The sequence below is a fragment of the Belonocnema kinseyi genome, chromosome 5 (genome assembly GCF_010883055.1).
Source record: "Belonocnema kinseyi isolate 2016_QV_RU_SX_M_011 chromosome 5, B_treatae_v1, whole genome shotgun sequence".
Classification (NCBI taxonomy): domain Eukaryota; kingdom Metazoa; phylum Arthropoda; class Insecta; order Hymenoptera; family Cynipidae; genus Belonocnema; species Belonocnema kinseyi.
Window position 1 is genome coordinate 81428888 of NC_046661.1, and position 26759 is coordinate 81455646.

At 24.5% G+C, this 26759-nt stretch overlaps 2 protein-coding genes across 2 annotated transcripts in view; one reads left to right on the forward strand and one right to left on the reverse strand.

Moving 5' to 3' along the window:
* Window positions 1–25464, reverse strand: part of LOC117172713 (F-box only protein 11) — a 66584-nt gene extending 41120 nt beyond the window's left edge. The window contains exons 1-2 of the mRNA XM_033360874.1: window positions 25016–25464; window positions 9337–9730 (exon numbers count right to left, since the gene is read on the reverse strand). Coding sequence (XP_033216765.1) covers window positions 9337–9430 — 94 coding nt within the window. The 5' untranslated portion in view covers window positions 9431–9730; window positions 25016–25464. The remainder of the gene's footprint in view (window positions 1–9336; window positions 9731–25015) is intronic.
* The window catches only part of LOC117172716 (CAAX prenyl protease 2), a 26747-nt gene continuing 25224 nt past the window's right edge, over window positions 25237–26759 (forward strand). Inside the window, exon 1 of the mRNA XM_033360877.1 lies at window positions 25237–25375. Coding sequence (XP_033216768.1) covers window positions 25257–25375 — 119 coding nt within the window. The 5' untranslated portion in view covers window positions 25237–25256. The remainder of the gene's footprint in view (window positions 25376–26759) is intronic.

Below are 26759 nucleotides of genomic sequence, written 5' to 3' on the forward strand. Positions count from 1 at the left end.
CTTACTTTAATTATTTAAAAACCTGTTGAAATCGAATTCTTGCAGATTTTTCTTCGTAAAATTCGTAAAATTCCCGGTCAAAAACTAAATTCACAGTCATCAACATTTTCAAAATTATGTTATTTCAAGAAATTTGAAGCTAGAAACATTAAACATTGAAGAAATGAATTTTTTTAAACATGAAACATCTTAAATTAAAAGTTCAATTTTTTCATTTTAAAAAGTTAAAACGTCATTGAAAAACTTAAAAATCTTGAAAGATCTCGAAGTTGTTTCAAATTTTTTTTCATATTTAAAATTATTTTTGAAATTTATTTACAAATTCTAAATATCATTTAAAATTAATTGAATTGTTCATACAATTTTTAGGAAATCTTGTATAACGAATAAATTATTATGAAGTTATTGTTATGTTCAAGATAGTTTATAAAGTTTTAATCGGGGGTTGACATTTTTTTAATAACGAAGAGTTTAGAATTTAAAAATGTTAAGATTTAACGTTAAATTCTGGAAATTCTTGCTGTTTAAACGGATTTAGAATCCTTTTTTCAAATCAATTATGGTTCAGTTAATATTTCAGGTACAGATTCACTAAAAAAAAAAATTTATTTATATTTACAGTTGATAAAATAATAAAGCTTTTTTGTCAAAAAATTTCAACTTCAAACGCTTTTAATTTACAATTATTTATGTCTTAAAGACTGCATTTCGAAATTCTATCAATTAAAAATGTACACTTAAAAATAAAAATCTCAAATGGAAACTTTTCGAAGCAAACGATTTTTAAATTACGCATTGTAAACTGAATGATATTATAATCGAAAAAGATAAAAATTCAACTGATTATTTTAAAAAACTGTTGAAATTAAACTTGGGACAGATTTTTTTTCTACAAATTTATCAAATTCCCGGTCTCATAAAATTCCCGGTTTCCCGGCCTAGCGACCACCCTAAAATTATTAAAAATTATCTCTTAGACAAGGGAAATAGAGCGTATTTTCACAAAAATATTTGACTAATAGGGAAATAGATTCTTTTAAATAAAATTATCATACAGCTACAAAATAGTTTAATTTTCAGCCAAAAGACGAATTTTTTATTAAATGACAGTTGCAAATCATAACTTTTATACCAAAAAAGATGAATTTTTAATCAAAAATAACTAATTGTCGGCAGAATAGCTAAAGTTTCAGCAAAATAATTTAATTTGTTTGATTAAAAATTAACTTTTTTGATGAAAGTATAAATTTTTGCTTTGAAATTTCGACAGTTTTGTAGAAAATTCGTATTTTGGTTTGAAAGTTCCACAATTTGGTTGAAAGTTTGTTCGTTTCTTGACTGAAAAATCTTTTTTGTTTGCAGCATCTACTATTTGGTTGAAAATCCCTCTTTTTCGACGATTACAATTTTTTAAAATATAAAAACAAAATCTTTTTTAATTGATATAACAAAAATATTTCATTTTCGTTGAAAATTTCATTATTTGGTTAAGATTCATAATTTTAATAGGAAATTCATTTATTTTATTGAAAATCAACCTGTCCTCTTGAAAATTCATCTTTTCGGGTTGAAAAATCCACTTTTTTTATTGAAAATTTAACTTTTTGAGTTGGCAATTCGACTATTTTAAAAGAAAATTTTAACTTTTTTGTTGAAAATTCGACTGCTGTGTAGAGAATTTAATCTTTTTGGCTCAAAAATACAAACATTTTGTTGGATTCAATTTTTGGTTGAAGTACCAAAAATATTACATCTTTCGTTGAAAATTCATAATTCGAAAATTCCATTATTTTATTGAAAATTGATGTTTTTCGCTTCAAAAATCAACTGCTTTGTAGAAAATTGATCTTTTTCGCTTAAAAAATCAACTGCTTTTTAAAAAATTTCGTCTTTTTGGGTTGAGAAATCAACTAGTTTGTTGAAAAGTCCACCTTTTCGGATAAATTCAATTGTTTACTCACAATTAAGATATTTTTTGCTTGAAATATTAGCTATTACATTGTTCGTTGAGAATTCATCCTTTTCAATTGAAAATTCAACTACTTGGTAAAAAAATTTGAAATACTTTGTTAAAATACTTTTATTTTTGGTTTGAGATTCAATTTTTGTTTGAGAAAATCAACTTTTTTGTTGAAAATTCATTTTTTTAGGCTAAAAATGCAACTTCAATTCGATCGAAAATTGATGAATTTTGTTGAAAAATCAACTAATTTGATGAAAAGTCCACCTTTTCGAGAGTATACAATTATTGTTAATTTAAAATAAAAATATTTTTTGTTTGCAATATCAGCTATTTAATTCATCCTTAATCAGTTATCTTTTTTGTTTGAAAATTCAACTACTTGATTAAAAGTTAATGTACTTTGTTAAAAATAGACTCGTTTATTCGAAAATTCGTCACTTTTGGATGAAAATTAATTTTCTTGGTGGAAAATTCACCTTTTTCTTTAAAAATTTCTGTATTTGGTTGAAAATACATTTATTTGAGTGAATATGTGATATTTTTACTTGAAATATTAGGATTTTGAAGCGTTTAAATTTGAATTGAACTAATTCACACCTACACTAATTTCATTAAAAAGGATTTATTACTCTATTTTCGTAAAAATCTCCTTATATGTTCTGTTTTTAAAGCAACGTTATAAATTCTTTTGATTTGCAACTACATAATTGATTTATCTTTCGGGTCGCTGTCGACGATGTCCTTCAAATCAACAAATTTGAGCGAATAACTCAATCTTGTTCAAGAAATATTTGATATTTATATCATCAAAAGGAATCTCAAATCTTTTTTCAGGTTGGCCGTTTTAATCGACGATAAAAATTCCCGGGTTTTTCCCGATTCGCAAATATTTTTCACAGTCAATAAAACTTAAAAAATTCGAATTTTAAAGCTAAGCATCTTTCCATTTGAAGCAATAAAAAAAACGACAAATTAAAGCACTCAAAATGGAACTTTTGAGTTTTAAACTGTGATATTCAAATGTTCAATAAAAATATATAAAAAGGAAGTACTTTTACCAATTAAATAGAGTTCAAAGATGCAGATTTAATTTTAAAAATATATATATATATATCTATATTATAACTTCCAATGCTCTCTATAAATTAAAGAATCAATCAATGAACTCTAAAATTTTCATAATTATATTGTTTTAAGCAATTTTAAGCTAGAAATATAAAAAATAAAAAGTAAATTTTTTAAAAAACTGAACACTTCTTAAATTTTCCTAGGAATCGCAAGAAAATGTTTTTTTATACTTTTGAAGCCCTGCTTAAAAAGCAGGAAATTTCAGTACAAATAGCCGAATTTTGTCGGTACAAATACTTCGTTAAATTATTTGAAATAATTTTAAATGTTTTAAATTAATCATGAATCTTTTCAAAAGTTCCTAAATATTTCTTAAAATTACTCCAATTATTTCTACGTATAATAATGGTTCAATTGTTATTTATGTATCAAAAATTAACAATTTCACTTCCAAATAAAAATTCTTTTTAAAATAACAAATAAAATTGTAACATTCAGAGTTTAAAAGTTCTTCGAAATGTTAACGATTTAAGGTTTTCATTGTCAAATAATTCAGTTTCAATTTGTATAGTTTTAAAATTTTTGTTTTAATTTAATCATTTTAAACAAACAGTCAAAATATTGCTAAATATTAAATAATTATCCTTTGTATTAAATAAAAAAATTGCAATTGATTGTGTTAATAATGAAACATTTTAGACTGAAACAATATTTCAAATTTAATGAAATTCTTTAATTACGAATATATAATTATGAAGTTATTTTTTAATTGAAAATAGTTTGTGAGGTTTCAATCTGACGTTTACATGTTTTTAATAACTAAGACTTTCGAATTGAAACAGTTCAATTTTTAACGGATTCAGAATCTTTTTGTCAAATCAGTTATTGTTCGATTTTTAATACTTAAAGTACAGATCCATTTTAAAAATATTTGATTTACAGTTTATAAAATAAAAATGGTTCTTTTCCAAAAATAAAAATCTAAAGTGGAAAATTTTTCAAGTAGAAGATTTTCGAATTAAATATTGTGAACTGAATGATATCATAATTAAAAAAATATAATTAAGCTAACTACTATTAAAAACTTTTGAAATCCAACTTGACCAGATGTTTCTTTTAAACATTTGTAAAATTCCTGACCAAAACATAAATTCCCGGTTTACGATTCTCAAAAAATGAAAGGAAACTTTGCCAAAAAAAGGAGGGGGTAAAAATTCTCGATTTTAGGTGATTTTCAAAATTTATAGGGTGAACAGGAAAAAATGTAATCCCGACTATCAATCAATTCAGAAGTATCAAATAATTTTAATTTTAAATGGTTTAAGCATCCTTGAAAAGCTTTCAAATTTTATTTAAAAATCTTGAGACATCTAGAAGTGGTGTTAAATTTTTCCAAATTTTAAATAATTTTTGTTCGGAAATTTTAAATATATTTAAAAACGAATTTAATTTCGACTACAACTTTTAGAAAATTAAACAATCAAGCAATGAGCTTGACAAAATTTTCAAAATTATATTATTTTAATTGATTTTAAGCTACACATTAAAAATACAAAAATATTTTTTTTTGCTACAAATAAAATATTTTAATGGTTTAAGCATCCTTTAAAAGCTTTACAATTTTATTTCAAAATCTTGAGAAATCTAGAAGTGGATTTAAAGTTTTCCAAATTTATAATAATTTTTGAAATTTTTAAAACTTTTAGAAAATTAAACAATCAAGCAATGAACTTGACAAATTTTCAAAATTATATTATTTTAATTGATTTTAAGCTTTACATTAAAAATTGAAAAATATAATCAAATAATAATGAAAAGAAACTTTGCCAAAAAAAAGGAGGGGGTAAAAATTCTCGATTTTAGGTGATTTTCCAAATTTCTAGGGAGAAAATGAAGAAATGTGATCCCGACTATCAATCAATTCAGAAGTATTCGATTAGAATTAAAACTAAAAACGTTTGTAAAACAATTTTTGAATGGTCAAATATGTATGAAAAGTTGGATCTTAAATTTCGAAAATTGTGTCAATTATCGATCAAAAGCAGAATTATAATAGCGAATGTCATGACTGAGAATTAAGAGCTCGTCAAAAGGAGAGGAAGGAAATTCCTCAACCTTGTACTTGAACAAGTTACTGTAATACATTGTGAATCACTCTTTATATAATAGTAAACTACAAGAATCTGCGAAAAAAATGAGTACGCAATTTCCAAAGATCACACCTTGCATACCTACAGCAATTCTGAGCAAAAAGTCAGCAAGGCATCTACCTTTTTTGTTTTTATCATTAATCTCAAGCGAAGGATTACGGAAAAATTAGTTTATCAAAATTGTTTACTCGCGAGTGCGTTCTATTTATAATGGGTAACTCAAGACTCGGATCAAAGCAGAGAGGATAGAAATACACGCCTCTGATCAAAATAAAGAGAGTACAAATTATTTGGTCAACTTCATGAATTACGATTTTTAAATATTGCATGTTATTATTATCTTCAGAAAGATGAAGAAGATCGAAAAGGGGAAACAAAGTAGTTGAATTTTTCACAAAATATTTTAATTTTAAGCTACAAAGATGAATTCTCAACTCAAAAGATGATTTTCAACCAAGAAAATTAATTTTCTACCAAATAGGGCGAATTTTTTAACAAATAATTGAACTTTCAACTAAACATGATCAATTTTTAACCAAAAATGGAAAATATCAACTTACAGTAAAATTAATTTCCAACAACAACAAAAATGAATTTTGAACAAAATACTCACATTTTCTACCATAGAGATGATTTAAAAAAACAACAGTTGAATTTTTACACCGCAACTATTAATTTTCTACCAAAAAGACGAATTTTCAACAAAATAGTTCATGCTTCTCACAAAAGTGATACATTTTCAACTAAAAATTATAAATCTTCTACAAGAAAATTAATTTTTAACAAAATAGTTCAAATTGCAACACAGAAGTTGATATTTTCAACCAAAAAGGTCAAATTAAAAAAAAAAAGGAAAAGTGGCATTTTCAGTTTAAAAAATTAATTTTAAACCTAAAAAAAAAATTAATTTTCAACAAAATAATTTAATTATCAACCAAAGAGTATCTTCAACCAAAAAAAAAAAAATCAATTTTTAAGAAAGTGATTAAACTTTCAACCAACAAGATGAATTTTCAACTAAAAACGAATTTTTAAACAATATACTTTAATTTTCATCTCAAAAAGAGAACTTCTCAACAAAACAGTTGAATTTCCAATAAAATAATAAAAATTTTAGTAATAGCTAATATTTCAACAAACAATTTACAACTAAATATATGAATTTTAAAACAATAGTTTAATTTTTAACTAAAAAAGAAAACGTTAATTTTTCAGTTAAAAAAATATATTTTAATGAGAATGGGAAGATTCAACTAAATAGTCGAATTTTCAAGCAAAACAGTTGCAAGCCAAAAAATACGAATTTCCAATAAAATAGTTGAAGCTTCTGCCAAAGACAAATAATTTTCAATCAAACAGTTGCTTTATCCAAAAAAGATGAAATTTTTTAAAACACAGATCAACTTTCAATCAAAAATATTTATTTTCCAAAAAAAAAACAACGTATTTTCAACAAAATACATGAATTTTCAACCAAGCAGTTGAGTTTTCTACATAAAAAGTTGTTTTTTTTTAACAAAATATTTGACTTTTCAAGAGCAAAATATGAATTTTCAATGAAAAAAAAAACTAATCTTCTATTAAAATAGTTTAATTTTCAACTCAAAAAGAAAAGCTTTCGAGAAAAGAGTTGAATTTTCGAGCGCAAAATACATTTTTTAGAAAATATTTCAGTTTTAAACCAGAAAGGATCAATATTCGACCCAAAAAGAAGAATTTTTTAAAAAAAGTTCATTTTTAACCAAGAAGGATGAATTTTCAAACTAAATAATCAAATCCTCAACAAAATAATATTGCATTTCTACAAAAAAGCAAAATTTTTAACAACAAAATTTTAGCTAAAAATCTGATATTTTTGGGGAAAAAAACTTGATTTTTGAACAAAAAAGTTAAACTGTCAACAAAATACTTGACTTTTCTACAACATTTTTTAATTTTCTAGTCAAAAAGACGAAATTCTCTACAAAGCAGCAGAATTTTAAACTTAAAAAAATTGAATTTTCTATTCAAATAGTTGAAATGTCAACTAACAGACAAATTTTCAATAAAAAAGTGGAATTTTAAACCCTAAAAGATAAATGTAGATTTCCAATCAAGGAATTTTCAACTAAACTTGTGAATCAACCAAAACAGGAAATTTTAAGCGAAAAATGTAGTATTTTTTACATAATAATCGAAAGATTTTAATTTTTAATTTAAAGGCATTCAAAAATCCGTCTAAAAAGAAATTTTCAACAAAATAGTTATTTTTTCAAAAAAAAAAAAAAAAAAAATTTCCAGTCAAGAAACGAATACAATTTCAACCAAATTGTGTATTTTTCAAACCAAAATACGAATTTTCTACACACATTTTCTACATACGGTTTTTCAACAAAAAAAGTTGAATTTTCAACGAAAAACGTGATGGTTTTTATGTTTCAACCAAAACAAATTTTAAATAATAAACAGTTAAATTAATCCTAAAAAGACGATTTTTTTACAAAATAGTTGATGCTTTAAAATAAAAACCAAATTTTAGCCCAAAAATATGAATTTTCAACCAAAAATTAATATTGAACGTAATTCAATATTTAAACCAAAAAAGACGAATTTTCAACAAAATCGGTACACTTTCACCAAAGAGGCGAACTATTTACTCAAATAATTAATTTTTTAGGCAAAAAAAATAATTTTAAGAATATAGGTAACATTTCAACTAAGAAAGCCAAATCGTTGAACATTCAAGCAAAAGAGACGCAGTTTTGATCAAATATATTCAATTTTAACACAAAAAGATTAATTTTGAACCAAAAATGGAAGAATTAAATTTTCAGTTAAAAAAATTGATTTTGCACCAAAAGAAAAATGAATTTTCAACAAAATAGATGAATTTTTAACCGAAAATTTTATTTTTCAAATAAAAAAAGGGTCTTTCAACCAAGAATAATAATTTGACACCAAGAAAAGCGAATTGAAAACTAAACCCATGAAGTTTAAAAAAAAACTTTTAGCTAAAAAGAATTATTTTGAACAAAAAAACAAGAAAGAATTCTCAGAAAAACAATTAATTTTTTAATCAATTAGGTTCATTTTCTACCAGAAAGGACGAATTTTCAAAAAATGGATTCATTTTCAACACAAAAAGATCAATTTTGAAACAAAAAATCTTGGCTTTTACCCGATTTTTTCTAAAGTCCTCGACTTTTCCCTGACATGCGGCCACCCCGAATTTTTGAAAATTTCGATTAGGCACTTTAAAAAAAAATTGGGGTGTCGAAACCTAATATTCTGATTTTGATGCTTTCAGACTCGGAATTGTTAATTCTGAATGCCTTGCTAAGTCAAGCTATTCTTAAGCCACTGAATCTAAAAAAATTCTAAAAATATTTATTAAAATAAATAAATCCTTTCGTTTTATTTACAAAAAAGAGCTTGTTGTCAAAAATTGCCGAATCAAAAACACCCTCCTAAACCTAGAAAAATAAGAATGAAAACTCGATGACAAAACAAAATAATGACAATCGAAAATGGAACACAAAACGATTGCCGAGACGATTGTCATCCCCTCACTATTTTTCTACTCGACAAAGATTCTCAAATTCTTGAAATCCAGTTTTGAAAAAGTCCCTTTAGAATGCTTTTTACCAGAAAGCTAAAAAAACCCGACTCATTAATCAAATAACTCTCCCTCTATCGGATTTCGATCTGTATAAATTACCCCCTGCTCCGAAACTCATCCCCTGACATGTTCCACTCCACGATTTTCCCCTTTTCCGTCCCGGCTCAAACCTCCAAACCAACCTAAAATCCTCTCCTCCCGTTTTTTTATTCATCCGAGATATAAAAAAAATCGGTATTTGAGAACCGAAGGAAGGGCTAAAGCTAAACTCGAAAGGGCCGAAAATTCACCTTTCGATTTTGACACAACTCGCCCATAAAGTCGGCGGACAAAGGAATTAAGGAAAAGGAACGACGAACCTTCGCCGGGGATTTTTCCGGGGCGGAAATAACTTTTCTTTGAGTATCCGTGGATGGGGAAGTAAAACGGGGTAAGGAAACTTGTCACGTAGGTGGTTTAAAAAAAGTGTATCGGGGCTAGGCAGCAGGTGAGGAGGCTAGACGAGAGAGGAGTGAATGTATAATTGAGAGTGTGAAGAATTGTGTGGAGTTGCTTACCAGAAGTGGTCCTCGAAGGAAGCGGAATCCTGTTTGCACCTTTTCTTCGCGACCGCCGGACATATCCGCGCCCCGAGAACGAGGCGCTCGGCATTTTTGCGTCGTGGGCCCCCAGGGTTGCGCGAAAAACGGAACAAACGGGTAAAACACAACTAAACACTAAACAATGGCGACACTTCCACCGAGCATGGCGGCCATCTTGTCATTGACGGAGTAGGGCAGGGCGACACCAGCGACAATCGGGGTGCAAGCGGCGTCTGGCGGAGTCGCTGCTCTCTCGCTCGCTTCTGCGTCGCTTTTTAGGTTAGGTTTTCTTTGTTGCCGATTTGCGATTTGCCTTGCCGTCAGGAGTCCAGGGGTGAAGGTAGAGTCTTCAGGGCCTGATGAAATTTACCTGCGCAGACGGGTCGAGGATTTATCAAGGGAATTATCTTTTTTTTTTCTTTTTTTTTCTAATCCAGGCCACACAGGTCCCTATGTGCTGCCCATGCTTTAACTTTTAATCATGTAACTTTTCTTTCGATAAATTAACTCGTGAATTAATCGTTATCCAATTCCGATCGATACCTATTTCTTAAGTGACTTGAATTCTTCTGAAATATTTAAGGGTATTTTGAAAAATTCCGAGAAATTTGTAATTGATTCCTATAATTTGAAGAGATTTTAAAGATTTTATAGTATTTTTAAATGTTTAAATGCATTTTCAAGAGAGTTTATCCTGACTTTTTTTAATTTTTTAGAATTCTTTTGTATATTTAAAAGGTTCTATTTAATGTATCATGAGAATCAATTGATAAAATGATCAAAGGAATTGAAATATTTTCGGGCATTTCAAAATATTTCTAGCAATTTTGAAGAGCTTTAAACAATTTCAAGGCAATTATTACCCTGAATTCTTTTTAATTCTTTTGTATTTTTCTAAATTCTACTCAATTCAATGGATTTTTAAAAGTTTGTGTTAATTTATTTTAATCTTTTTAACCTTTCTTTGATTTTTTAAAAATCATTTCAAACTTTTTCAATTCAGAGCATTTTTCATGTTGAAATTTTTTTTATCTCACTTGATTCCAAACAAATCTAGTTATTCAAAGTCTTTCCAATTCCCTTAAATTCCTCTAAATTCTCTCAAATTTGGTTGCAATCAATAGCATTTTTTTCGATTTTTAATGTTTTTTCCAATTCTTTGAATTCTTTCGTATTCAATTTGATTGATTTTGAATTCATTTAACTTTTTCAAATTTAGTTAGTCGAATTCTTTCCAATTCCCTTAAATTCCTCTGAATTCTCTCTCAAATTTAATTGTAATCAATAGCACTTTTTCGATTTTTAATGGTTTTTCGAATCCTTTGAATCCTTTCTATCTGATTTGAATTTTTTGAATTCATTTGATATCTTTCAAATTTAGTTAGTCGAATTCTTTCCAATTCCCTTGAATCCTTCTAAATTCTCTCTCAAAGTTGATTGTAATTAATAGCATTTTTTCGATTTTTAATGTTTTTTCCAATCCTTTGAATTCTTTTGTATTTATTTTGAATTTTTTCTAGCCATAATCACTTATTTGGTTAGAAATTAGTAGGGTTTCAAAAATTTTAATAGAGATTTTCAATTTTTTTGCAATCATTTGGATTTTGCCCTGAATTCTTACCAACTAATCCTGAATTCTTTTTAATTCTTTTGTATTCTTCTAAGCTGTACTCAATTCAATGGATTTTAAAAATTGTTAATTCATTTTGAAGTCTTTGAAACCCACTTTGAATTCTTAGGGACTTTATTAAATTCTTTGAACTTTTCTTTGATTTTTGTAAACTCATTTCAAACTTTTTCAATTCAGTGAATTTTTCATGTTGGAATGGTATTGAATTCACTTGATTTAAAAAAGTTTAGTTAATCCAATTATTTTAAATTTCCTTGAATTCCTCTAAATTCTCTCAAATTTGATTGTAATCAATAGGATTTTTTTCTATTTTTAATGTTTTTGCCAATCCTTTGAATTCTTTTTTATTTAATTTGATTAGTTTTAAATTCATTTGACTTTTTCAAATTTAGTTAGTCGAATTCTTTCCAATTCCCTTGAATTCCTCTAAATTCTCTCTTAAATTTAATTATAATTAATAGCATTTTTGTATTTTAATGTTTTTTCAAACCCTTTGAATTCTTTGTGTCTGATTTTAATTGTTTTGAATTCATTTGATTTTTTTTTCAAATTTAGCTAGTCGAATTCTTTCCAATTCCCTTGAATTCCTCAAAATTCTCTCAAATTTGATTGTTATCAATGGCATCTTTTTCGATTTTTAATATTTTTCCAATCATTTGAAATCTTTTTGATTTATTTTGAAATGTTTTGTAGTCATTAATCACTAATTTGGTTAGAAATTAGTAGGGTTTCAAAGATTTGAAATTTTTTTATTTCGCTCTGAATTTTTTTTACATTCTTTCGAATTCTCTTGAATTATTTGTAACTACTTAATTTTTTTTCTTCTAAATTCACTCAGTGTTATGTAATCAAATGGACTTCTTGAATTTTAAAGTTTATAATTTGTCCTAAATTCTTTTAAACTCATCTTAAATTCTTAGGCGTTTCATCAAATTCTTCTGAATTCCCTTGAATTTTTCAAAGGTCATTTCAAACTTACTGTTTTGTAGAGTTTGGAATTCTCTTAAATTTCATGAATTCACTGGAAGTTTTTTAATTTACTTGAATTTCTATAAATTTACTCTTTTCTACTTGATTCAATACATTTTTTTAATTTCTAGGAATTTCCAAGAGCTTTAAACAATTTCAAGGCGATTTATAAGATTTCCTAACGATTTCAATGGTTTTAAAGCTTTTTTCAGAATTTCTGGAAATATAAAATTTCGTATTCTTCTAAATTCTACTCAATTCAATGGAGCTCTAAAAGTTGTTAATTCATTTCGAAGTCTTTGAAACTCACTTTAAGTTCTTAGGGATTTTATTCAACTCTTATAACTTTTCTTTGATTTTTGTAATTAAATTTCAAACTTTCTCAATTCAGTGAATTTTTCATGTTGGAATTGTTTTGAATTCACTTGATTTAAAAAAAATTTAGTTAGTCGAATTTTTTTCAATTCCCTTGAATTCCTCTAAATTCTCTCCAATTTGATTGTAATCAATGGCATTTTTTTAGATTTTTAATATTTTTCCAATCATTTGAATTCTTTTTAACTTAATTTTAATTCTTTTTTATTTAATTAGAATTGTTTTGCAGACATTAATCACTTATTTGGTTAGAAATTAGTAGGATTTCAAAAATTGGAAGAGATTTAAAGTTTTTTTTTTATTTCATCAAATTCTTCTTAATTCCCTTGAATTTTTCGAAGGTCATTTCAAATTTACATTTATTTTTAGTTTTAAAAAATTGAAGAGATTTCAAATTCACCCTGAATTCTTCGAAATTCAATTGAATTTCTATGAATTTACTCTTTTCTGCTTGATTTAATAGATTTTTTTGTAATTTTTGAAAGTTTTAAGTTAATGGATCCTGGGGAACAATTGATCATATGATTAAAGGATTTGAAAAATTTGAACGTATTTTTTTTTTTAATTTCCTTGGCATTTTCAAGAGCTTTAAAAAGATGAATAGAAGTGTATTGGATTTTAAATAATTTCGATAACTTTAATAAATTACAAAGAATTTTTTTAAAGATTTCAGTAATTTAATCGGATTTATAAGGATTTGAAATACTTGAGAATATTGTAAAAGATTTTCAGAAGTTTTCAAGTGCTTTCAAAAGTTTTTCAAGGGCTTTCAAAAGATATCAAAGGATTCGAAATATTTTAAGAAATGCAAACAGATTCCCAGAAATTTTTTATTTATTTCAGTAGTTTTAAGGCTTTCAAAGAATGAAATATTTTAAAGTGTTTTAAAAGATTCCAAAGCATTTTTAAGATATTTTAACAATTCTAAGGGATTTCCAAGAGTTTTAATAATTTTCGGGAATTTTCATATTTTAATGGATTTCAAATAATTTTTCGCAAGACACGAGAGATTTCGTAGGATTTCGAAGTATTTCGAAAATTTTCAAATATTTTTTATAATTGATTTGTAATTCGCCCTGAATTCTTATTAATTTATCCTAAATCCTTTTAAATTCTTTTTACTTCATCTAAATTTTTACTCAATTCTACCCAATTCAATTAATTTTTCTATGTTTTTGAAGTATATTCAATTCACTGGATTGCTTTTTAAATTCAGGTTAATTTTTTATGAATTTCATCTCATTCTTCTAATTTCTTTTAAGTTTCTCTAAAATCACTCAAAATTTATTGTCACCAATCAGATTTTTTTCGATTATTAAAATTGTTCCAATTTATTTGAATTTATCTTGAATTTTTCTGTAATCATTAGTCACTTCTTGTGTTCAAATTTAGTACGATTTCAAAGATTTAAAAGGATTAAAATTATTTCTTGAAATTCACCCTGAATTCTTTTAAATTCTTTCGAATTCTCTTGAATTTTTTTAATTTACTTGAATCCTTACATATTCACTCAATTTTACTTAATTCAGTGAATTTTTTTGAATTTTTAAAAGTTTTTAATTAATTGTACCAGAAGTCTATTTATTAAACTCGCGTTGAATCTTGTGAATTTGTCCTGAATTTTTTACCCTTTGAGCGCGAAGAAGAGATCGAAAATACTGTAAACCGTGTCACAAGTTTGTAAAAAATACCCTAATATCTCTTAAATTCGTTTAAAAAACTTTAAGATCTTCCAAATTTACAATGACTTGGATTCTTCTAAAAGACATTAAAATGTTTCAAATCTTTTAAAATCAATTACATTTTTTTGATGATCTTGAAAATTCCTTTGAATTTTTAAAAATACCCTAAAATTTTTTTAATTATTTGACATCTCATGAAACTTTTCAAAGCTCTTGAAATGTCTTGAAATATCCTAAAACATTTTCAACCCTTTAAATTTTCCCAAAATATTTTAATTCTTTTTAAATCCCTTTTAAGTTTTCAAAGTACTAGAAAATGCCTTTGAATTTTTCAAAATACCCTGAAATATTTCAAATTCTTGGATTCCTTGTAATCTTTTAAAATATCTTAAAATATTTGAAATCATACAAAATTACTGAAATGAATTGAAAATTCCTTGGATCCTTTAAAATACACCAAAATATTTTAAATCTTTCGAAATCCCTTGAAATTACTGAAATCAAATAAAAAACCTTTGGAATCTGTTAAGATATCCTGAAATATTTCAAATCCTTTTAAGTAATATAAAATTACTGATATCAATTAAAAATCCCTTGGCATCTTTTTAACTACCTCAAAATATTTCAAATCCTTTAAAATCACATTAAAATTTTGTTTAGCTCTTACAAATTCTTCTGAATTTTGAAAAATATCCTTAAACCTTTAAAATCCTTTGAAATCCTATTAAACTTTTCAAAGCTCATGAAATATTTTTAAATAAAATATTGTAAAATATGTTTAATCCTTAGAGAAATCCCTTCAAATTATTAAAATCATTAACAAACTTCTTGGAAAATCTTAAATGTTCTCAAAATTTTTGAAAGCCCTTTATGCTTTGATAAGCACTTAAAAATGCATCTGAATCTTTCAAAATACCCTAAAATATTTCAAAATCTTTTGATTCCTTGTGATCTTTTAAAATATCTTAAAATACTTCAAATTCTTTAAAGTCCCCTTGAAATTTTTCAGAGATCCAGATAATTGTTTGGATTTTTTTTAAATAGCCTAAAATATTTCATTTTTTATTTGAAATTTTTTTAGGGTTTTAAAAATGCTTTAGAATTTTCTTAAATACCCTGAAAGGTATTCGAATGATTAAAATCGATGAAAAATATTATAAGACATTTTACATCCTCAAAAAAAATGTATAATATTTTTAATAAATTTTAATAATTTCAAGCAATTCTAAAGGATTTAAAAGATTTTAGGGTATTTGAAAAAATTCCGAAAAATTTTCAAGACAGGGTGGCCGTTTTAGATGAAGAAAAAAATTCCCGGTTTTTTCCCGGTTCGCAAACATTTTTGACGGCCAATGAAATTTAAGAAATCAAACTATATTCTAAACCTTTCTCCATATAAATTAATAAACAATAAATTAAAGCATTCAAAGTGGAACCCTTGAATTTCAAACTTTTAAAATTGAAGTTCCAAAAATGTAAATCCACGTTAACATTTTCAATAGTCTAAATTAAAGAATTAAGCCATGAACTTTAAGAATTTTCGAAATAATATTATTTTAAGTAATTTTAAGCTAGACACATCAAAAATTTAAAAATAATTTTTTTAACTTGACAGTTCTTAAATTAGAAGTTAAATTATTTTTATTTTAAATAATCTAGGCATCCTTTAAAAGGTTTACAATTTTATTTCAAAATCTTGAGAAAACTAGAAGTGGTTTTAAATTTTTCCACATTCAAAATAATATTTGAATTTTTTTCGGAACTTTTAAATATATTTAAAAATGAATTGAATGTTTTTATAACTTTTTTTATAACACTTATTATTCGTAAAAATATTAGAGTAATTTTAAGCGATATTTATAAGTTTAAAAATCATTCAAATTAAATTTAGAATTTGAAATAATTTTAAATACTTGCAGCCGAATTTAAAATAAAATGTAGATTTTTGCAGATTTCAAACAAAAAATTTAGAATTTTTTAAAGAATTGTGAGACTTTAAAAGAATAAAAAATTTTCTTAAAATTCTCAGGAAAATTAAAAATGATTTTTCACTTTGAAAAATTGTGGAAGATTTTAAGGATTTTTTTTAATTTGCAGGATTTTCAAAAATTCTAGGAAAATTTCGTTTAATTTTAAAATATATTTAGAAGTTCTGAAAAACATGTTAACACACTTCGTTTGAATTATTTAAAATAATTTAAAGTTTTTAATTAATTTTGAATCTTTTCAAAACTTCTAAATATCTCTTAAAATTACTCAAATTTTTTCTATTGTTCAATTTAAATTTTTTAATTCTATTTTCTACAAATTTTTTATGTTTTTTTTTCAACTGTTATTTATGAGACAAAATTGGACAATTTTACTTGTAAATTAAACACTTTTTAAATAGAAGAATTAAAATTGTAACGCTAAAATTTTAAAAGTTCTTCAAAAATCTAAAGATTCAAAGCTTTGTATGTAAAAAATGCAGTTTCAAATTGTTCACTTTTAAATATTTGGTTTTAATTTACTCATATTAAATGAACAGTGAAATATTCCTAAATATTAAATACTTATTCTTTTTCTACATTAAGAAATTTCAAATTAAATGGGATAAAAATTAAATCATTTAGACTCACAATATTTTAAATTTAATAAAAGCCTTTAATTATGACTATATTATTGTAGATTTATTTTTAAGTTGAAAATAGTCAAACGCACGTTTATATTTTTTAATGGCTAAAAAAATTAATATAAATAATATATTAATAAATTTATTTATTAAATTTAATATAAAAAATAATATAAAGGAAGACCTGAAACTCTGAATTAAAAATATATTTTGATAAATCATGAAAATTTTTAATTAAAAATAAAATTATCGGAATAAATGATATATTAATTTCAATCATTATCAAGACTTTCGGATTGAAATAGTTCAAATCTGGAAATTCTCAAATTTTGAACGGATCTAGAATGGTTTGGTCAAATCAATTATTGTTCAGATTTCTATACTTAGAGTACAAATCCATTTTAGAAATAATTTATTTATTTATATTTAAAGTTGATAAAATAAAACTGTTTTTTATAAACAAAATTTCAACTTCAAATGCTTTTAATTTCTAATTGTTTAAATATTCAAAACTGCACTTTAATTATTTAAAAAATTGTTAAAATCGATCTTGGGCAGATTTTTTTTCTGAAAATTCGTAAAATTCCCGGGACGGCCACCCTGTTTTTTTATTTAAAAAATCTTTGATTTTAAAAACTTCTAATTTTTTAAGTCTTCAAAACTGCATTTTAAAATTCTTTAAATTAAAATATATGATTTTAAAAATTAAAAATGGAAAATTTTTAAAGTGAAAGATCTGCGAATTAAGCATTCTACACTGAATGATATAAACATTTATAAAAATCCCAATTTAAAAATATTTGAAAAAAAAATGGTTGAAATCAAAGTTTTAGGGTATTTTTAAAAGTTCCAATAAACTATCAAGTTCTTACAAAGTTTTTAACGTTTTTTAAAGGATATGAAATATTTCAAAGTTTTTAGAATGTTTCATCTTTAAAATTCTTTGAAATGTTCTGAAATTCCTTGAAACTTTTTAAAGCTTTTGAAAATCCTCTGAAATTTTTGAAAACACACTCGAATCTTCAAACTACTTTGGAATCATTTTTAATTAATAAAATATAATTAAAATTCCATAAGATATATCAAAGCCTGTAAAAAAAATTTTGTAATGCATTGAAATATTTTAAGATCTTGAAAATTCCTTGAAATTTTTTAAATCCTTAGAAACTTTTCAAAGTTCTTAAAAATGGCTAGAAATCTTTTAAGCATTCCTAAGATTATTATAATCTTTTAGAAATTTACTTTAAGTTATTGAAGTCTATTTTAAATACCATAAAACATAGCAAAGCTTTTACAAAATTCTGAAATGGAAAAAAATTAGTTAAACTTTTGGAAATTCATTAACATTTTTGAAAACAACCTAAATTCTTTTGAAATCCCTTGAAACTTTTAAGAACTCTAGAAATCTTCTTAACAATTTTTAAAACCCTAAAATATGTGAAATATCGATAACTTTCTTAAAACTGTTTAATGTTTTTGATTTCGAAAGTTCCTTGGAATTTTTTTAAATATCCTAAAATATTTCAAATCCTTTAAACTCTGTTGAAAACCTTGGAAACTCCTTAGATTTTTAAAAACACCCTGAAATCTTTGTAACCTTTTGAAATTCATTGAACATTTTTAAAGCTCTTTAAAATTCCTTAGAAATTGAAAAAAATACCCTAAAATCTTCCGGATTTTTATAAACACTACAGTATTTAAAATCCTTTGGAAACACTTCAAAATATTCAATTATATTTAAAATACAATAAGATATATCAAAGCTTTTTAAAAAATTCGAAATTCATTGACATCTTAGAATAAAATTTGTCACACATTTTGCATACAATTTTCAAAGCATTACACTTATGGGTAGATTGAATTTAATTAAATTTTTATTCAATTTAATTCACTTTATTTTGTAAACAAAATTTCCAATTTTCCATACCTAATATTTTAAAAGTATTAATAATACTATATTATTATTATTTTAAGTTTTCATCAATTCTTGGTTAAAAATTCTAATATTTTAAAAATCAGACTACTTAGTTAAAAAATTAACTTATTTTTTAAAAATTCCACAATTTAGTTCAAGCTTTCTTTCGTGACTAAAAATTTTTCTTTGGTTGATTTTTTTTCTGGTTAAAAGTGCAACTGTCTGGTTGCAAATTAAATTATTTTGATGCAAATCCTTGTTTTTGTGTTGAAAATTCAATTATTTTTGTAGAAAATCAAACTATTAATTGAAAATTAATATTTTTTATTGAAAACTCAGCAATTTCGTTGAAATTTTTGTTTCCTTTTTACTTAAAAAATTACTGTATTAAAAATTTAACTATTTAGTTCAAATCTAGATTTTTTATTTAAATTTAACTTTTTTTATTACAACAGTTTTTAGTTGTAATATCAACTATTTCATTTACCGTTAAAAATCAATTTTTTTGTTTGAAAATATCTCATTTTTATTTAAAAATTCAACTACTTGGTTGCAAATTCAACTATTTTGTTACCAATCGATTTTTTTAGTTGAAGATTCATCATTTTAGTTGAAAATTCAATATTTTGTTGAAAATTTCTTCATTTTTTTAAATTTAAACTTTTTGATTTAGAATTTATCGTTTTTTGTTCAAAAATCAACTGATTGAAAGTTGAAATACTTTGTTGAAATTCAAAGTTTTTGTTTAAGAATTCATAAATTTTAGTTAAAAATTCTAATATTGGATTCAAAATTTAATTATTTTGTTTGAAAATTCAACTATTTTCTTGAAAAGTTAACACTCATCTTTTTGGATAGAAAATTGATCCTTTGATCAAAAACTTCGTTTTCAGTTGAAAATGAGCTTTTTATTGAAAATTAAACTGTTTTGTGGAAATTTAACAATTTGATGGAAAATTTTAATATTTTATTGAAGTTTTATTTATTTCATTGAAAATTCGTCTTTCTTAAAAAAAACATCGATTTTTTGGGTGAAAAATGCAACTCAAATATAAAATATTAGTCTATTATATTTTTGATTGAAAATTAATCGTTTTTAGTTGAAAATTTAACTCTTTGGTTGTAAGTTAAACTACTTTCTTAAAAGGTAATTTTTTGCTTAAAGATTCTTAATTTTAATTGAAGCAATTTTTTTTAATTAATTATTTTTCTTGTTGCAAAACTAATTATTTTTTGTAATTCAAAAGTTTACTATTTTGTAGAACATGCATTTTCTCCATTTTTTGTTAAAAGCTGATCTTAAATTAAAAATTTAAATTATTTAAATTATACTGTTTAGACAATAACAAATATAAACTAAAAATGATTAATTATTAGTTAATAATATTGAAAGAACAAAATTCTAATCTTGTAACATTTTTAATATAGAATATTTTACAAATGGAATAAAACAATTTACAATTAAAATACCTTGAGAGTTTTTAAAATCTATAAAAATAATTGAAATCCTCGGATGTTATAAAATTTTTTAATATAACAAATTCATACCCTTAATTTGTTTTAATTCTTTGGAATCACTTGAAACTATTGAAATCTATTTTTTTTTAAAACCTAAAATCTTTTTAATCTCTTAAAATACCTCAACATTTGATTAATATTCTTGAAAATAATTGGAAATGTTTAAAAATACCCTGAAACATTTCAAAAGAATTCAAAAAAATAAGAAAATAGTCATCTGAATGCAATAGTAATAAAAAAAACTCTCTTCCAGCTCAGGAAAAAAATTAAAGACCAACATTTTATCTTTTCGAGCTAAATAAAAATGTTGAAAATAAATCATTTTCGTCTTCCAATTCAGAAATAAATTCCATCCTTTTATCTTAGGAAAAATGTTTAAAATACAGAACTGGTCCCCCGACAACTCACTAAAAATGTTAGAAATAAAGAAGATTCCCTTTCGAAATAAAAAAAAGTTGAATAAAAACTCCCTCTTTTAATAATAAAAAAAGGATATACAAAATTACCTCTCTTCTAACTCAATACAAATTGAATTAAATTGAAAATAAGATTGAATTGATCTATATATTCCAAAGCACGTTCAAAATTAAATTTTAAATATTGGAAACTTTCCAAAATGAACGATTCTAATTTTGATTTAAAACTAAATACTTTATAAATTAAAATTGTGAAATAAAAACTTTTTTTATACTATAATCCTTTAAAGTTTTATTATTTAACTTTAAATCGTTTGAAATATTCAACAATTTAAATTTGGAAAATTTGTTCCTTTTAAACCCTTTAAATTTCAATACTCAAAATACTAAATATAATTATAGAAAACCATCGTTTAAATTTCAAGGATAAATACATTAAAATAACTAAAACACTTCACAAAATCCGAAGTAGTTTAGTTTAAAACGATCATAATATTAATGCATAAATAATTATCAGTTATTTGAATGTAGGAGGCATAGAATTAGATTTCCAACTATTTATAAAGCAAAATTCTGAATATGTTGTTAATATAATATAATTAAAACTTAAACTTAATATAATTTTTTTAATTAAACTTAATATAATTTTTATAATGATTTCGAGAATCATTCTCTTAAATGCTCAGCGTCTTCTTTATTCAATTAAAATTACGTGTTTATCATTTTAAAATAAATTTTCTATGAGTGAGCGACTGTTTTACAAATGGGTTCGAAACATTATTTACTAACTAGAATTTATAAAAGTACTCGCGTTATATTCTTGTCTACATAATTTATAGTTATGACGACATCTGTATTTTATCACTCAATTTTATTACTCAAGATCATTTATGCAGCTGTTATAATATTACTGATAAGTTTATAATTACTAATAAAATAATTAAATCATGCCGATTACGGGATGAAATTAAAAAATTTTAAATCAGATAAAAATTATTTAATTGTAATATCTGAATTCCATAACTAAAGTCCTTCTTTATATTTAATATTTATATTAAAATAAATAGTTCTTTAATTATTATTAACATCTTATCAAACTTTCAAAATACTTTTTCAGTTCTTTAAAATTATTAAGCTCTATTATTAAGCCTCGATACTCAGTCAGTTTTTATTTTAATAATTTTAGATTTTAATATTCTAAATCGAACTTTTTTATGAAAAATTCATTTTGAAAGGTTCATAAATAAAATGTTCATAAATAAATGTTAGAAAAATGTATCTAATACATTTTAATGTTAAATTATAATTTTTTATTTGTATATGCAATTTATTTTCCAATTTCAATCTGTCAAATTTTAATCACTTTGAATTGAAAATATTTTTAATTATTCAATTTTAAACGATTTTAATTAGAAATAATACAATTTCAATTGCCCTGAATTTGAAATGATCCTATTTTCAAAATTCTAATCTAAAAGTATTTAATTGTGACGGTTTATATTATGAAAATTTTAATCCGAAATCATGCAATTTCGAGATTCTTCAATTTAAAAATAAAGTTCTTCAATTTTGAACGTTTGGAATCAGAAATGACACAATTTTAACTTCTTTCTGATGAAACTGTCCAATTTTCAAAATTTTATTCTGAAATTTTTCAATTTTGAGAGCTTCTGATTAAAAACCTTTAAATTATTAAATTTGAAACGCTTTTATTGGGATGTTAGTTCAATTTCCAATATTTCGAAGTATAAATTTCTTCATTTTTTATGTTTCCCATTTAACATTACATTTTATTTTGAACATTTTTTTATAAATAATTTAATTCTAAAGCTTTTTAATTTAGTTTTTAGTTTGAAGCCATCAAATTTTAATCGCTCCAAACTGAAAATGATTTGAATTCATATATTTTCAATTTTTAATTATTAATTTTGTAAGACTTTTAATTAAATATAATACAGTTCAAATTGTCCTAAAATTTAAATAATCCAATTAAAAAAATTCTAATATGAAAATATTCAATGTTTAAATTTTTATTTGAAGATTTAAAAGAATTAACCATTTAAAATTGAAAAGTATGTTATTGGTAGGTTTTAAAAATAAATAATAATTATAAATAAAGTATGAAAAATTAAAAGATTTGGAATTAAAAAGTTAAAACTTGTATTTATCCAAATAAAAATAGATACAAATTAAATTTCGTATTTGAAATTGAAACCTGAGTAATTAAACAATTTCTTAATTTTAAATGGTTACAATTTTAGAGTTCTGAATTTTCAAATTTTCTCGTTCTCAATTTTTCATTTCGCAATTAAAATTTAAATGACTGAATTTTGAAAATTAAAATTAATCCTTTGGAAATGTTTTGTAACAAATTAAATATTACTCAGAAGGATCGACTAAAAAATCCCGAAAATAAAATTCCCGAGGTTGTAAAATTTCCGAATTATAAAATTCCGAAATTGGAAAATTCCCGAATAATAAAATTTCAGACAGTTTATAATATTATCGAATTTGAAAAATCCCGAATAATACAATTCCCGGAAGAAAATTTCCGAATTATCAAATTCCTTAATTTAAACAATTAAAATTTGTTCAATAAATATTATTTATTGACTAAAAATACAAAATGTTTTGAATTATAAAATATATTTTTAATGTTTAAAGTTTCTAAGATTATTATTTCAATTAAAAAAAAACAATTGAAAAAAATCATCTAGAACTATATATTTTTCAGTTATTATTATAAATTCAAACAATAATTTTAGAAACTTTAAACATGAAAAAAATAATATTTATAACAAAATGTAATTGTCTAAATTCGCGAATCGGGTTTTAGTTTACAATTTCAAATCGTCAAATTTTGATCTCTGCGAATTGAAAATTATTTAAATTTGAACATTTTAATCATAAGATATTTATTTTTGAACATTTTTAATTGGAAATAATCTAATTTTAATTGCTCTGAATTTTTCATGATCCTATTTTGAAAGATCTAATGTGAAAATATTTTTGAAGATTTGAGAAAATTAATGATTTAAAATTGAAGAACATTGACTTGGAATTTTTTTTTAATGAATAATAATCATAAATGAAGTATTAACAATTAAATTGCTGGAAATTAAGATGTTAAAAATGGTATTTTTGACAATAAAAAATAAAAAATCTGAAATTGATACCTCAGTAATTGAACCATTTATTTAATTTTAAAGTTATAAAATTTCAATTTTTCCCTATTCGAAAATTTGTTTAAATATTTATTTTAGAATAATTCAATTTTTAAGAAATATAATTGAATCTTTTCCTCTAGAATTTCACAATTTAAATTTATCTGATTTTTATTTGATGATTTAAACAAATTAAGCATTTAATATGGGAAAATATAGAATTGGAAGGTTTAAGAAATGAATAATAATCATAAATGAATTATGAAAAATTAAAAGATTAGAAATTAAAAAGTTTAAAATTGTATTTTTCCACAAAAAATGTAAATATCTGAAATTTTAATCTTATAGTACTTGAATAATTTCTTTAATTTTAAATAGTTACAATGTTAGAGTTAACAATTTTCAATTGCTCTTTTTCATAAGTATTTCGTTTAAAATTGAAATCTTTTAATTTTGAAAAGTTTAATTAACAATTTCAAAATTTTGAATTTTTAAACGATTTAAATTTACTTAAAATAATTGAAAGTTTAATGAGTTTTCCACGTTCCGTACCAGATTTTTTTTTAATTTTCACATTAAATTTTGATTTCAACGTTTTTTTGTGTGTAGAAATTCAATTTAGTTTTCAATTCCAAAATTTCAATTGTTATTTATTCAATTTTGAATGCATATAATATTAGAGATAACATAATTTGAATTGCTCTGCATTTTTAATAATCCTATTTTAAAAATTCTAATCTGAAAATATTCCATTTTTAACATATCAAAATTGTCCTATTTACGAAATTTTAATCTGAAACCATTCCCTTTCTTTCTAATGAAATTTTCCAATTTTCAATTTTTATAGTTTGAATTTCAAATTAATAGATTTTAAACGCTTTTATTTAAAAATCACAAAAATAATAAACTCTTACCGATTCATTCCAGTTCTAGAAAAACCAATTAAAATCCAAACAAATTTCAACATTTCCTGGACACACCTAACCTCATAATCATTAACCTATTTGAATCGATTTTCACCAATTTCCCTATAAAACCGATATAGCTGACTCCAAAAAGAAACCAACAAGCACACTGTCACCCTGAATTTATTAAAATGATTCTATTTACCCTGAAACTGTCCTCAAGTGAACAAATAAGTCCAAAAATGGCAAAAAGTGAAGAAACTTGTAACTAAACTATCTTAAAAACTTCCCAGGGAAAAAAATATAACGCTACTCTTTACGGTTTCCATGCACCTAACATCCTAACATGTGATGTTTGATTTGTCTCGTAACGTAACGGTTATCAAGGTTGTCCTGATTATTTCTTTCCAATTAAAACTTAACCTACAAATGTAAATGTCGAATAAAAAGACAATAAAAAGAACGCATACCTCTCGAGACGAGAATAAATCAAGGCTTTCAAAAAATGTGAAAAGGGCCTCATATGGCCTTCATTCGCATCTTGATTCTTGCCAATTCTTGAAAATCGAGTCGATTATCACACACACTTCTCAATAATTCATTGAATCACTTTTTTCGATTGAGCCGCCCCTGCGGCGGGGCCCCTTCGCCCCGGTGCCCCGCTTCACCCCGAATTGGAGCGCGACACAAGATCGACGTCAGTATGGAGTTATGGAGACCACGGACACCCGAAATACCAATTTTCCATGCATTTCCGCAATCAGTTCGTGCCTCGTTTTGTCGGTCGTCTATGTGGCCAGTTTGTACGTTTGGAATTCACCACATGACAGGTACGCAACTCGGTTAGTGCCGCTTTTTGGAGTCAATTTCTGTGTCACACACGAGAAGCACGTTTGATATTTCGTCACGAGCTCTACACCACATTTCACGCCACTCCGCCACTCGACAGAAAAGCTGAAACACGGCAACGCTGCGCCACGATTTTGTCTCGAAACGAGACTCGAAGCGGGATCCACGGACAATGTAACGTAACCAGGGGCGTAGCGTGATGAGATATCAAATACAAGTGGCCCCGGAATGGTCAATGTCGAGGGAACATGTGATACTTAACCTCGAAGTTGGGTCCGTAGTTTTCCCGATTTTATATCGAGAGGGATTTTATTTTCTGGATTTTCGTGTACGGAGGTGGTTAGTTCACTTTTAAGGGTTTGAATAATACCTTTTTTAGAAGTTTTCGATTCTTTTTGGGAGAAATATTGATTTTTGAACTTGTGAGGTGAGTGGAAATCGTGAAGTTTTAATTTTCTGATTTTTTTATATGCAGGTGGTTGGTTCACTTCTAAGGGTTTGAATGACACCGTTTTAAGAATTTTCAAATTATTTTTTTGGGAAATATTGATGTTTGAACTTGTGAGCTGGTGGAAATCGTGAAATTTTAGTTTTCTGATTTTCTGTGTACAGAGGTCGTTGGTTCACTTTTAAGGGTTTGGATGGTACTGTTTATAGAAATCTCAAGTTCTTTTTGAGGGAAGTATTTACTTTTGATCTTGTGAGGTGGAAGGAAGCCAAGAAATTTTGAATCATTAGGATCTCACAGCTTCGGGGCGCTAGTGTTGCGAACTCGCGAAACTATGTGTTTCATTTTTCCTGTTTCCTGTTAAAACAGCTTTTGTTTAAAAAATAATGATATGAAAAGATCTAGTGATTTTTATTTCAATAAATTAATCCTTAAGTCAACTGCCACTATTCATTTTATTCAAGTATGTGTCTATTTCTGAATTAAAAAATTTCAAGAGCTTAAACAAGTTTCAAACGATTTTAATTGATTAGGAATATTTTAGAGTGTTTTCAAAATTTACTAGGAATGTTTAATAGATTTCAATAATTTGAAGCGTTTCCAATGAACTTGAAAAAATTACAGTATTTTTTAAATTTTCAAGGAATTTTCAAAACGTTTGAAGGTATTTGAAAAGATTTTTAAAAAATTGGACATTTTTTTTGTTATTTTTAAAGATTCCAAGGATTTGAAAATATATTTCAATAATGTAAAGGTATTTCAAACTAAATTAGACTTAAGGGCATGCGACACAGTGGAATTCCTACATTACCAACCTCTTTTTTCTATTGAAAAAAAAATTTTTTTGAACCATAGAACTTTTTTTGTAAATCAAATATCGAACTCAAAATTTCAGGAGAGCATTAGAAGACATTATC